Source organism: Eptesicus fuscus, chromosome 7, assembly GCF_027574615.1.
Source record: "Eptesicus fuscus isolate TK198812 chromosome 7, DD_ASM_mEF_20220401, whole genome shotgun sequence".
Classification (NCBI taxonomy): domain Eukaryota; kingdom Metazoa; phylum Chordata; class Mammalia; order Chiroptera; family Vespertilionidae; genus Eptesicus; species Eptesicus fuscus.
The window spans coordinates 103,680,080-103,694,245 of NC_072479.1; the positions used below are offsets into that span (position 1 = coordinate 103,680,080).

At 56.8% G+C, this 14,166-nt stretch overlaps 1 protein-coding gene across 4 annotated transcripts; it reads right to left on the minus strand.

Moving 5' to 3' along the window:
• Positions 1-2,901: 2,901 nt before the first annotated feature.
• TOB2 (transducer of ERBB2, 2) lies at positions 2,902-13,569 on the minus strand. Of its 4 annotated transcripts, XM_054719571.1 has the most exons (3): positions 12,293-12,683; positions 7,717-7,819; positions 2,902-6,691 (listed from the first exon to the last, which is right to left on the minus strand). In XM_054719571.1, exon 3 carries the CDS (start codon positions 6,592-6,594, stop codon positions 5,584-5,586), a length of 1,011 nt encoding a protein of 336 aa, XP_054575546.1. In that variant the 5' UTR covers positions 6,595-6,691; positions 7,717-7,819; positions 12,293-12,683; the 3' UTR covers positions 2,902-5,583. The 4 variants fall into 4 exon arrangements, with proteins under 4 accessions (XP_054575546.1, XP_054575545.1, XP_054575547.1 ...); XM_054719570.1 differs by lacking the exons at positions 7,717-7,819; positions 12,293-12,683 and adding an exon at positions 13,435-13,569; XM_054719572.1 differs by lacking the exons at positions 7,717-7,819; positions 12,293-12,683 and adding an exon at positions 13,272-13,338.
• Between the last annotated feature and the right edge of the window lie 597 nt (positions 13,570-14,166).

Genomic DNA, 14,166 nt, shown 5'->3' on the forward strand with positions numbered 1-14,166 from the left:
AGGGCTGCACCCATCACTCTCTTCTCCCCTCCCGGGGAAAGGGGCCACAGCTCAGGGTCCTCCAGGGTCCTCCCCAGGTCTTGGGAGCCAATGGGGCAGGAAGAGGTGCTGGCCCAGGGACTAGCCCGATGGCCTAGCTAGATAGGGGCCGAGGCCTAGCCCCACTGTCCCTCTTACCAATGGGATGGATGTCGAGAGCGGGGAGAGGTGTTTGAACTTCTGCAGAAAGTCGACAGTGTGCGGACTGAGAGCACACTTCTCTGGCTGGCAGTGAAATTCCCTAAATTAAAAACCAGCAGATCAGCAGGTGCCTCTTGCCCAGGGACTTGGAGACTTCCTGGCTGGTCCCAGCCTGTCCTTAGCCCTGCCCTGGCAGGACTTGGCCAGACTAGCCAGGCCCAGGGAAAGGAGGAGAGAGGGTGAGAGTGCCCTCCACCCACTGAATCACTCAGGGGAGGGTGGCAGTGGTGGGGACCAGACAGTGGCATCCCTTGGCTTAGGGCGGGCGGGCGCTGAGGCAGGCAGTGAGGAACGGAGCAGGGTTCTCCTGCCCCATGACTCACCCCCGCCCGCCCATCTGCCTCTCCAGGGAAAGACTCCCAGGAGGTTTCGGGACACACATGGAGGGCCCATCCCAGTCCAAGGCCGCCGGCTGGGCCCCTGGAGAGGAGGAGTGTGGAGCAGAGACCAGCATACTTTCCAGGGCGCTGTCTTGCAGGGAACAAGCGGCCTCCCAGGGCGGCAGAGCAGCGTGGGAGCCAGCCGGGGCTCTGCGGCTCGGAGAACGGCTTTCTCTGCCGCCCCGCCCGGTCTTGCTGCAGGCAGGGTTGGGTTTCGGCCTGTCTGCTGATGCGAGGACACAGCCGGGACTGGGTTGGCCATTGGCATTTGCAGATGGACAATGATGACCCTGATGATGGAAATGCTACTTGTTTACTCCGGGCCGGCCACTGTGCTCAGCATTTCCCACTTATTATTTCATTTAATTTCACAAGTAAATTAAATTATAGTTATTACCCCCATTGTAGAGGTGAAAGGAATGAGGTGACAGAGTAGGTGAAGTGGTTTGCTTGAGGTCACCCAGATAGGGAGTGGTCAGGGTGGGACTCAAACCTGAGTCTTCTGAGAAAGCAGAGTTCACAAGCTTCCCTGAAGGGCATCCTCCTGACAGGTTCCTTGTGGGGAGGGGCCTTGGCCTTGCTTTCTCCTTCCCGGCCAACTCCGACTCTTCCTTCGCCTCCTGATCCTAGACTCTCAGGTCCCCTGTGCACACCTGTCCTGTAACTGCTGTCCCACCTGTGCTTCCAGGGCAGATAAAGCACTTACGCTAGGTGCTTTATTTATATTAACACTAGAGGCCTGGTGCATGAATTCGTGCAAGGGTGGGGTCCAGCTGGCCCGCCCCGATGGGGGCCCATCAGGCCTGGCCGGTGGGGGAAAGGGGCTGCGGGTGGTTGGCCAGCTGCCCCCGCCGCCAATCGGGGTGTTGGGGGTCCATTGGGGACCGGGCCGGCTGGTGGGGAGGGGTGCCAATCAGGGCCCAGATCAGGGGCACATCATAGCCACCGCAGTGCACATCATAGCCACCGGTTGTTCTGGTCGTTCCGCTGTTCCGGTCGCTGGGCTTTTATATATATAGATAAACAGGAATGCGTGCAGGGGGTCCTGGGGCCCACAGGTGGGCCAGCAGCCTGGACACAGGGATATAGGGACAGACTGGGCTTCTCCCTGGCCGGACAGAGGAAAGTGAGATCCCTGAGAGTGGCCTTAGGTCTGGCAGGCACCCTGGACCAGGGCCTCCCTCTGCGCGACACACTGTAGCCGGACTGGCCCATGGAGGGGCTGGACATCAAGGGGAAGGACCCTATGCAGAGGTTGCGTGTTTGGCCTGAGAGGTTCTAGGCCCAAGTCACGTGCTTGGGAGGGGAGGGACCAGTTTGGGCCTGTTTGGAGAGGGGAGGCTTGAGGAGACCCCCGTCTCACAGATGCCCAGTGCTGCTTGCTCATTGTCCAGCCTAGAGGCTGCCGTCAGCTCTTCCATGCCTGCCCTCAGAGGCACTGTTCCATAGCTGTTATGGTTTATACATGAAAACAGCCATACACAGGTCAGCTTCTCAGCTCCCCCACTTCCTAGCTGTGTGAATTCAGTGAGTAATCTAACTTGCAGCCGACTTCTCAATGGTATTGTGGAGATAGTGAGGGTGAGATGAGATTCAAGGAATACCTGGCTGCTCTCTTCAACCCAGGGGCCTTGAGGGGCTGGTGTGAATCCCTGCTGGGAAGGAGGTTGTCTGTACCCTCCCCAACCATGGGCAAGCATCAATGGGGCCCTGGGAGGGGGAGGTGGCTGAGCCCCAGCCCCAGGCTCAGGTGGGCCCTCACCCCTAAAGCAGCTCCAGCTCCAGAATTACCCAGCAAGAGGAGAGCCAAGAGTCCAAGCACCAGGCTGGGGGACAGAACCTGACAGGTGGGCTCTCCTCATCTTTGCCCACTCCTAATGGCCTGGCGGCCTGGAGCCAGCAAATGCTAGAGCTAGAGCTGGCTGGATCCCTCCTTCGGCCTCCAAGGAAGAGGCTGTTCCTCAGAGCCACAAACAGGCACCATCCTTTCTCAAGGCTCTGCTTCCAGGCCTGGCTCCACCATCTGAGGGAGGGAGCTGGGGTACTTCCCGCCCTCCTGGAACCTGTCTCCCATGTGGGAAAGGACCAGAGAGAGTGGGCACTCTGTGGTGTCCTGTGCTGAGGGGGCAGGTGGTAAAAAAGGAGCCTGTGACACTTATGCCCACTCAGGGATCAAGTGAGGACGAGCAATTGTTTCTTGAAACTAAAGGGGCGGGGTCACTCGCACTTTCTCCATCCCAAATCAGGGACCAGAAACAAAACAAGCCAGGAGCAAGCAGAAGACTATTATATATCATGCTTTTAATACAAACTTAAAAAAATCTGGAACAATATAAACTGTACAGGTTTGATCAATCTTTTTGTTTTGTTTTTAAACTAAATCTCTAAACACACCAATGTCCCATTCCAAAATATTGCACAACATTCTGAATACAAAACGCTGATTGTATTCCTCCTTCACTAAAGAAAACAAGTTCATTGCCCTGCTCCCCAAGCCCCTCTCCACATTGCCTCAATGCCCCCTTCCCATCCCTAAGGGTCAAACTAGAGAATCTAGAGCTCACTGCATTGAGAAAAATACATCATTCTGGACTAAAAGTTTACACTCTTCACAAGATGATCCACCTTCTGATTTGTTCCTGGAAAGAGGGGTCGATAGAGGATGGGGAAAGGGGAGAAAAAGGTTTTATTCTCCTCTTTTTTATTTTAAAGTTTGTTTTTCCTGAAAAAATATCTTTGTTTCTCTCCTCTTTTTAAGAAAAAATCTTGAAAAGAAAAAAATTACATTTTACGTTAGAAATATACATATATTATATATACCTCTTACATTTTACAAATGTAGCAAATTATTCAATACAAACGGACACCAAAAAATGTAAAAAATAAAAAAAAAAAGGTTTTCCTACCAAACCAGGTAAATTAGTGCAGATTTCTGTTGGTTTTCTTAAAATAAAAAAAAATTTGAAGCAAAAATGCCTAGATTTGAGACAAGACAGACTGAACTGGGCCCGAGAGCCCAGCTCTGGAGTCATGCTCCTGAACACACATTTTCCTTCGTATTTCAAGACACTAAGGGGTTGGTCTCGCTCTCTCCCTGTATGTGGCGAGGAAACAAGCTGACCAGGTGTGGTGGGTACCTGTGTGCGTGGGTTTGGGAGGAGGGTGCGGGGAGGGGGCATAAGGCAGCATCCAACCTTTCCAGGGAGCAGCAACCTGCCTGGGCCTGTCCCCTGTGTGGGAGCCACGGGCGAGGGGGAGAGGGTGGCCCAGGCTGGGCTGGCCCCTGAGAAGTCTAAGGGGACAGATGGTGCTGGGCTGAGGAGCCAGGGCCCTGCCCTGCCGAGGGAGGTAGAGCTGGTGCCGTCGGGGAAGGCTGGCAGTGTCTGTCTGGGCTGGACCCACTACCAGAGCAGTTGCCCACTTGGGTCGCTGGGGAGGATGGGGTGGGGTGCCGAGGGCTTTGGAACTTTCTGGTGATGGGGGCCCTGATGCCATGTGCCCCACCTGCCAAAGCATCATGGCATGGAAGCTGGACCACTATGGCTGGGTTGGAGAAACAACTTGTCTGGCAGAGGTGGGGAGCAAACGCTCTCCTATATCCAAACACCCCAGCTTCAGTGGCTAAGCCTGGCCTGCCCAGACCACTCCTCTGGCATCAAGGCCCAGTGAGAAGGATGGCAAGAGGTACCAAAATGTTCCCAAGCAGGCAGGGGCAGAAGTGCACTACATCTACAGCCAAAGGACCCCAAAGCTCAATCCAAGGCTCAGCACTGCCCACTACAGGCACTGACCCGGAACTCCCACCCTGGGCTAAGGTCACACGACAGGTGGGTCCAGGGACTTCTCTTAGGCATCAGAGGCTGGGTATTCCTTGCACAGCTACCCCCCCACCCCCTTTTTTTGGTCAAAAACAACAGTGCAGATCCCTCTGCAGTCTGGAAACCAGTTCCTCCTGCAGTGTTTTCCCCGGGGAGTGTCTCAGCTCAGCCAGTCTCACACCATCATGTGAAACACCCACAAAAGGACTGACACCCACCCGGCCCATTCCCCCACCTCAAACATAAGTAAGCACTTGCTACAACCCAGAATCACATGGGGGGGGGGGGAGTTTCACATGGCTTGGAATTCTTTAAAGTAGGACAGCAGACCACCGCACACGCATGCACTCACTCACCCCCACACTGGCCCCCCTCCCCTCTCACAGGCCCAGGGAAGCAAAGGCTGCCTGAGAGACCACACATGCCAACAGCTGTGTCTCCAGGGCCACGGTGTAGTCTGGGACGCCAGGTGGGAATGGTGGTGTGGGGGCATAGGACAGAGATGAAAGGAATTCCAACAGAGGGCTAACCTCCCTGGAGTTAGACGTCAGCTCTGGGGGGGAGGGTGTCAATCGGCCAGCCAGCAGCTCCCTGGGACCCATGCCTGAGGAGTGGGGGCTGGGGTCTGACCTATTCGGGTGGCAGGACACAAGGCCTGCTGAGGTCGGATGGCTTTGAGTGAGAGGATAGCTGGGTGGCGGATACAGTGACAGGGGACAGCCTCTCCCTGTTCTGAGGGCCAGGCCCCAGCTGTGGCTCTTGTGAGCTTGAACACACCAATCCTAAACCAGGTGTGTGAGGGAGGGAGGGAGGGAGGAAGAAAGGGAGGGAGCAGCAATTCACATCAGGACCATTCTTAGCACAGGAAGCCACTAATTAAAGATGTTATATAGAAAACTACATGTAAGGAAAACACACACAGAAAAAACAAACCCCAAACCAACCAAATCAATCATAGGCAGGCAGGAAAACAGCAAGGAGGGTGAGTTAAACACGATTCAGGTGCCTCGGCTGCCTCTTCTCTAGAAGTGAGAGGGAGAAGATGGGGAATATTTTGTATATTTTTCTTTTCCTCTTTTTTTGGCCTTTCCTTTCCTTTTTCTTTTCTGTGGTCTTGGGTGCTCCTGGCCCAGCAGGCAGGGTGGTCAGTTGGCCAGCACGACGGGCTGGAAGGGCTGGCTGGGATACTGCATGGCGTTCAGGTTGTAGCTGAGGCCTTCCACGAAGGGCGTCTTCTCCAGGAAGAGGCTGTTGGCACCGCCTCCGAACACCTGGGTCATGTCGAAGCTGCTGCTGTTGCAGGTGCTGGCCCCACTGCCCTGGCCATCGGCCCCGTCAAAGAAGAGGCTGGGCGAGCCACCGCCATTGTACACGAACTCCTTGGCGTTGGGCGAGAGCTGGGACTGAGGGGCCGGGTTGGGGGCGATGAAGTTCAGTGAGTGCATAGACAGCGAGAGGCTCTTGTGCTTCAGCAGGTTGTTGGTGGGAGAGCGGGCCAGGCGAGGCTGCGGCGGTGGGGGCTGCTGGCCGCCTGCCCCACTGCTGGCCACACCCCCACCACTGGCTGCCCCTCCCCCCTTCTTCATCTTGGTGGAGCCAAACTTGGTGGCAGCGAAGGAGGCAGTAGTAAAAGTGATGGGCTGGGCGGAGCGTGGAATGAAGGTGGGGCTGGGAGACTGGCCGAAGGATGGCGATGGGGAGTTGGACAGGGAGCTGTCCTGGCTGCCGATGGGCACAAATACCTGGGCATCAGGGTTGAAGCTGCTCTTGATCTCTTTGTCCAGCTCTGGGGCCACGCAGCCCTCGCTGTCGTCCAGGTACAGCACTTTCACTGCCCCCTTCTCACCGATCTGGTAGGACACCTCGAAAGGGTCGATCCAGACGCTCAGCTCCTCAGGCACGTTGGCCCGCACATCCTCCACCGCCAGGCCGCTCCGCTTGGCGGCCAGCTCCACCACAGGGTCCACCAGCTCCCCGATGTGGACGCAGCGAAAGCCAGAGCCCTTCAGTGGCTTGTCAGGGTACCAGTGGCCTTCATACTTCTTTTTTAAGAGCCGCTCTAGCTCCTCCCCAAACAGGTCTGCCCGGCGCCGGGGCAGCTTGTTGTACAAGTAGGAGATGATGAAGTTCAGGGCCACTTTGATCTCCAGCTGCATGGTGCCTTCCGAAGCAGACAATCAGTGCAGGGCACGCGCACCAGCCAAGGGCGGCGGCAGAAGGTGGCAGGTGGGCAGCCGTGGGCTCCAGAAGGCCCTGGGAAACAAGAGGGGGCATCGTGAGTAGATGTGCAGGGAGCCGGGGGGGGGGGGGGGGAACGTGGCAAAGGACAGACAGAAAAACACCAACGTCAGGTCTCAGACTTAAGGTCCCATTTTGCCCCACCAGTGGCTAGTTTTATCCGTGTGACTGGGCAAGTCACTTTTTCTGAGCCTTAGTTTCAGCAGCAACATGAGGTTATCATGAAGGTTAGGTTAGTTCAAGGATGTAAACGGCCTCACCCGGTACCTGGTTGTCAGTAGGTACTTGATAAAATTAGTTTATTCTTTCTTTTTAAGTAATTCCAAAGAAAACAGGGTGCTGTGGTTTCCAGTATTTTGAGAATTCAGACCACTGGATGACTGGCACCAAAAAAAAAATCGAGCCCTTAATTTAGCTGGAGAAGGGAAGGCTCCTGCTAAGGTTCTCTGCAGTATCTTGGTGAAACTGGGCTCCCAAGTGGTCACAGGCCAGGGTGTAAGTGCACAGCCTTTAGTTTTCCTCCTTCAGTGGAAAGGGATGCCGGTCACTGAACAAGAAATAGCGCTGCCAACGTGTCACTGGGGGCTTGGACTCCAGTCACGTCCAATTTGTCATCCTGTGCTCCCTGGGTATGTATGTGCTCTGGCTCATCTGCGTTTGCAGAACTGATTTCAGAACTGCACAGTGTGACCAAGGCAAGCACTGCCACCCAGAGAGCCTCCAAGAACAGAGATGAGAGCATGAGCCCCAGGAAAAAGTCAAGACCTGTCAAAACCAGAGCCTGGGCCAACGACAGAACTGCTGACACTGATGCTGGCAGCTGCCCTGGGGCAGCAGAGGAAAGGAGAGGGAAGGAGAGGGAAGGAGGGTCCTGCTGGCCAACGAATCTTCACCAGCAGCACTAGCGGGGCCTGAGGGAATCTCTGTAGTTTCTGGCCAGAGCGAGCATGTCAAACTCAAGGCCGGCGGGCCGCATGTTTGACATGCTTGGGCTAGAGGGTAAGTGAGGAGGAGGGCAGAGAGAAGAAATTTTCCATCACCCTGCAGCTTCCAGCTGGGGATCCATCATCACTCAGTCTCCCAGGGACAGTGTGACCACCTGTCCTTGGCACGGGATCAGATTTATCAAGTGTTTGGAGATCCCTGGAGAGGCGGCAGCCCAAGATAAACACGCAGATTGTTATTTTGGGAGTCTCTCGTAGCCAGATTGCACAGAGGTCAAACAGGTTTATTCCCAAGTTTGGGGCCAGCCTCACGTCTCAGGAAGATGACCTGTGAGGTCCTAAGACCCAGTGAGCTTCATCTCCTCACTTTCTCCAAATCGACAGCGCCAGGCTCATGCTGTGGGTGAACTGAACTGAAAAGGCCACCCCCTTCCAGGGCCAACCAGGCCAGAGCATGTTCCCAGCCAGACCTCTGGGTGAGCCTGTGCTGCTGAGCTCAGCACAGAGACATGATCCGTGATCCGTCAAGGGCATCTTATGTCCTGTGACCGACCTGGAGCTGGAATTTGATAAAAATCCCTTCTAGGTCCAGCACAGAGTATCCTGAGACTAATTCTAGGCTTGAAGATCTCCAGTTTTCTGAACATCTGCCTCAACTACATTCCTTGTAATTTTCAGCCATTTGCCTTAACTCACTCCCCTATAATTTTCAGACCTGGGCCATGGCTCCCAGGGGCACTTTTAGGATTGAATCCTCAAGCACAGCTCTCTGAGGCAAGTTTCAGAGAAGATGCACTGGCTCAATCTGGAGCATCATACACACTGGCCAGGTCTAGGCCGGCCCTCATTTCTGGTCTGAGGAGGCAGAAGGTCAGGTGGGGCGTCATCAGAGGTGCCATGAGCATGTCTCTCCCAAGCCCTCCACAGGGATGCTCAGGATTCAGGAGACCCTTCCCTCTCTCAATCCCAGCCTCCAACAAAAACTTAATCTCCAAGTTGCTCCAAATGTCTATTCATGGTCACCACAGATCGACTCCAGGGTCCTTTAAGCTTTCAGGGAAGTAAGAAGAATGGTAGGAGATTAAGAGCCTTTCTGTTTGTGAGGACTGAGTTCATCACCAGATGCAAAGCTAGCCACCAGGAACTTGGGCCTCCACTCAAGAACAGCGGTACGTAAGGGCCACGGTGGTAGCCCACTAGAGGAGTCCAAACACGGGGGAGAATGAAAAATTGTGAAGAAAGTTGGTCCTGGTTCCCAAGAACGAGCCTGAAGTTAAAGACAGTGTTTTCAGAAAAGTAAAACAGACCTGAATCCAGCATATGCCACTTCCCCAGGCACACAGCCTCTTGGTACGCCCCCTACACCTTTCTAGCCCTCTCTTAACTTGGGAGCATATTTGCCTTTCAAGTTAACCTCCCCTAAACAGCTCAGCCTCAAAATGGGAGCATTTCAAATGCAGGCCGAAGTCACTGGGCTATAAGCCTCCCCCCTCAATACACAATAGAACCACTGTCATCAGCCCTACCCAGCTCACCAGTTTCTGCAGCATAAGCAGCTGAAGCTCACACCAATTTATACCTCAGTGATGCTGCCGCACAAATAAGGAAGTCTATATAATGCCACCTTTGCCTCTTTAATTGGAGAACAGGCCAAGCCAGATGGCTGTGGGGTGGAACCTTACAAAAATGCCAGACAACCAGAATGAGATTTTCTGCTCTATCAGCTCAGGCTCTAATTTTGACTTCAAGAAGCTTATGGACACAGGATTAAAGCACTGGTGCTGTCCTGTCTTTAACTAAAGATAGAAATAACCACTCTGATGAGTTTGTCCATTTTTTTTTTTAGGCAATGGACAAATTCTAGAGCTTGTATATAAAATATTCATAGAATGTGGTAAGATTAGAAAGCTTAGAAATAACTACCCTTCAATAAAAGGAACAAGTAGATTTGGGTTAAGCAGCAGGAAAGGACACTAAGAACTTTTCCAACCTTGAGTCAGGGGCAAAAGGTCAGAAAGGTGGCAAATTGGGGGGGGGGGGCGCGGGGGGGCTGTGTTTAATAATAGCAAATCTACACTTTGTCAATATACCAAAAAGTTGCAAATGTGAAAATAAATTCTGTCTTTATCTTATTTAGAATCTCATTCCCCTTCATTAGTTTACTTTCAGCAACAAAGTTAATCCTGCGCTGACTTTTGTTTTAAAGAAAAGTGTGTAAAAGGACAAAAATGGGGGGGGGGGTAGGAGGATGGCTGCAGACAATGATATGGTGATTGAGATTCCAGAGAAAACGTCTAGCAAAAATACAAAGGAAGAATTTTAAGAAGATAAAGTTATGTTTTACAGGAGAAAAGGAGAGATGATGGCAGGGGAACCCACCAGGCTCCCAAACCATGAGAACCTATACAAATACTGAGGCACCTGAAGCTTTAACATCCAAATGGTCTTACAACCAAGCACAACTGGATTCAAGTGAGTGTGGACAGAGGAGTCAGGGGGAAGGTCCTCGATTTTGACAAGGCCAGTAGGTGTCGTAAACTGGGTGCCTGGGAGTCAGAGCTGAGCTCCAGGGGGACAGGGGGGCACCCCCCCCCCCCCCGGTTGGGCGGGTGTGGTTGAAAGGTTCCAGGACTTGTGGTGGCTGCGCCACCCGCCCAGAGTCTCACACCATCTCCCCGAAACACAGGCTGGCACAGCCCAAGTCGGACCGCCAGGTTCCTTCCGCCTAGGAGGGCCTTTTCTAGGGCACTCCAGGTTCCTCCGAAGCCAGGAAGACTTGACTGAACCCCAATGCAAGTGGCGAGGCCGGCGGCAAAGTTGCGCTCTGCACTCTGGGAGTTGTAGTCCCCACAAACCTCACGCTCTGGTTTGAAGCAAGTGACCTACTTTCTCTGCACACTACACCTCCCTGCGCACTTTGAGAAGGCGCGGCCGGAGAACCACGCATGCCCAGTAAAGGGAGCTGGCCGACGGTCGGAGAGCCATGGAAAAGTTTCCGACGCACATGCGCCCTGTGGCGGAGGGCCCCATCCCCCGCCCACGGCCTAATACATTTTATATAAATTCTACTCACAAGGCCTCCTGGCCGTATTTTATCACCCTACCATATCCGTGCCGTGGTTTCTCGAGAGGCTGAACTTTTTCTCCCTTTCCCTCCACCACCGCCCAAGACTGCTGAATGCAGGATCTGCCTCCAATGAGTTTTTCGGGGCTGAGGGCGGTGGGCTGGAATAGATAAGGTCACGTGCCCACCCCGCTACCCCGGCGGCTTAATCTGCATTCCCGCGGCTCGGTGGTCTCCGTCTGGAGCTGCTGTAGGTACAGTGGATTCGGAAAGAAAGGAGCCTTTTCATTCAACGCCCAGCGGGCTCGGCTCCAGCATCCCAACAGCCAAGAAAGTAAGGGCAGGAATAAGAGCCAGCTCTCCGGTCCCAGGCCAAAGAAATTCCCAGATAAACTGCGGGGAGGCGCCAGGCCGGCAATCTGACAGCCGATGCCAGCAGGGCCCAACCCTCACGCCTCTCCTAACCCAAGTCCGAGGAACCAGACCCGGCGAGGCAAACGGGAAAAGGTTCCGGGCAGGGAGGGAAGAACTGCATCTGACACCTGAACATCACCTTCCAAGACTGCACATTGTTTGCATCTCCGCCCACCGCAAGGCCTGCCCTTTGACCAGACTTGCCAGATTCGCAGCAAAGCTCCCCTACGGAGTGCTAACCCCCTCTAATCCTTCCTCCCACAAGCCTGTTTCCCACTCTGCCGAAGGGGGGGATGGGGACAGGTGCCCAAGAAAGCAACAGGGGTGTTTTCCTGCTGGAAAATCTAAGATGAGGGACCCACTCCCGGGGTAGGGCAGGGAGGGAGGAGAAAAAGGTTAGTATACTGGGCTGGCCCCCAAGTGGAAGCCTGCTGTATGGGGTTCTGGTTCTCTGGGGGGTGGGACAGGGCCTGCTCCCCCTTCCCGGTCAAGGACACAGTCCCTCCTCTGGACAGGGGGGAAGGAGCTGAGGAGCAGGCTCTTCCCCGCAGGCACCTCACCGGGATCAACCAGAATCCACACACTGCTATTGCTCTATGGGTACTTTTTTTGGCCCAGTTTTCCCTAAAAACCCTAAAGAGGATAAAGAGCTTAAGCCCAAATGGTGAATTCTGGCTCCGCGGCCAGAGGACAGTCAGCAGTGACCGGTTCAAAGGGGGCTGTCCACTCTCCACCCCTCAGGCTCCCCGGCCAGATACAAACCCTCTTAATGACTGCCCCCCTGCCCCGCACAAGGGAACGCAGAAAAACAAGGCCTGCGTTCCCGTCCTTCCTGATTTACTCAGTGGTGATGGGAGTTGTGTGTTTGGGAGGAACAAGAAAAATCCAGCGTCTCTAGGATATTGAGAACCGAGGGAGGTGGACAGGGAGGAGTGCACCCCGCCCAGGAGGGAGCCACACTAGGAAGAGGGAGAGAAGGGGGCTCTGGGGTACCCCAGGATGAGGGCGAGCGTGAGGAGGGGAAACGGGGCACCGGGGAAAGGGGGTTCCCGGGGGCAGGTGGAAGGGGAAAGGAAAAGGCTGCCTGGGCGTGGGGCGGGGGCGCGACAGCAACGTGGAGCGTCCAGCACAGCGCGGAGCGGGAGTGGGTGGGAAGCTGTCGGGACGGCTGGGTCCAGGGCCCCCCTCACTCACGGGTGTCCGCGGCGGCGGGGCGGGCTGCCGACCCGGCGGCTTCTCCCTCCAGAGCGGTCCTGGGCGCGGGACGGAGATGGCTCTCCCTCCTGTTCACGGGCGCCGCCGGGCCGGGCCGAGGTGTCCTGTCCTTCGCTGAGGGCCGGGGGGCGAGCTGGAGGGGTGGCGGGCTGTGGCTCTCAATGAGGATGCTCTCAGCTTTCTGGAGGTCGGGCTCAGCGGCGGGGGACGGAGGGCGGGAGGGCCGGCCGGCGGCGACGGCGCGGGGATGGCGGACCGGAGGGTGGCCTGCGTCGCGGGGTGGAGGACGGTCCGGCGGGCGGTCCTGCCCTTCTGGCCCCGCGTCTCCCCAGCCACTCCCTCCCCTCCGCCGACGACCCGCACCTTCCCGCGCCCCGGCCCGAAGTGAGCAAAGTCAATGAAAAGTTTCACCCTTAGCAACCCTGCGCACGGATCCGGCTTCCCCACCCCTGCGTGATGCGTCCCTCCGCCTGCGGGGGCGGGGCCGCCGGGCCGGGACTACTTCCGAGCGGCGGGCGGCTTAACCCCGGCGCTGCGGGCTCGGGCCGCACCCGGGCACCTGGCGCCCCCACCTCCCGCTGGTGGGTGACCCCTGCCCGGCACCCGGATCCCCCTCAGACGTCAGCAAGGCCGCCTGCCCTGCCCATCGCGGCGCCGCCTCGTCGTTGTTCCCCTCAGGCCCCAAACCATCAGCTCGTCCTCGTGTGGCCGTGTCCCCAGGTGGACAGCGAGTGCCTGGAGGGCAGGGTCCTGGGCCGGGACCGAACTGCCCACTTAGGGTGTTGGGAGGGACATTGCGGGGAACACGGCGGTGTCTCCGGCCCTACACTTGCCCCCAGGCCAACTCGGCAAGTCCCTCCAGCTCTGGGCGACCGGCCGCCCGCTGCACTCGCCCCACTTAGAGCGGCGGTGGTGATGGGAGAGGGAGGGGCGACCCGAGCTCCGGAAACGTTCCGACCTTGATCACCGGGGTAGCCCGACTCTCCGAGCGCCTCGCGCGTCCCCAGAGAACGCCCGTAACGTCTGCCGGAGGGCGAGGGGGACCGGGGCGGGCCGCGGAGCGGGGGAAGGGGGAGAAGCCGGACGGCCAGGAGAAGGAACCGCCTCTGGCGCCCCGTTACCTCGCGGCGGGGCCCGGCCCCTCTGCGGACGCCCCCGCTCTCTCCCCGGCTGGGGACCCCCATGCGGGCCACTGGAAAGCCCCATTTCTTCGGTGACAGCCCGCCGGCGGGGTCTGCGCCGGCCAGGGCCAGGGGCGCCGGGCTCGCCGATCCCGGATGCGGAGCGCCAGGCCGCGCGCTCCAGCCTCCAGCCGGGCCCGGCCACGCGGGCCCCGGTCACTTTGTGACTTCGTGGGACGCGGGGTGAGGGGCAGGGAGGCCGGTGCCTGTCAGCTGGCTCCCGGGAGCGTGCGCGTTGTCGTCTCCCCGTTCCTCCCTTGCATCGCCCATTCCCCAGTTCTCTCCCACCCCGACCTTGATTCTCATTACGGACAGTTCCAAACGCACGTGGGGTGGTGAGACCCAGAAATTTCCAGCTACGAACAGCTGGCATGTTTTTTCCTTGATCATCCTTTTTGGCAAGGGCAGAGGGCAACTAGCGTGTGGGTTTAAATGAGCTTTCCTGGACTGCAGCAGAGAAACCCGAACTGGAGGACGAGCTCCACGGCGGAGCAGGGACGGGCGAGGGAGCTGGTGTGTTGGAAGGCAGCCCCCATCCCCCACGCCGAGCGCTTCAGCTCTTGGGGCTCCTCCAGGGACTACTTGCCTCGTGCGTCAGCGAGGCTGAGCGTCACATACACGCCCCCTCCGCCAGCCCCCCCTCCCCTCCCCTTCCTTTCCCTCCCACTCCAC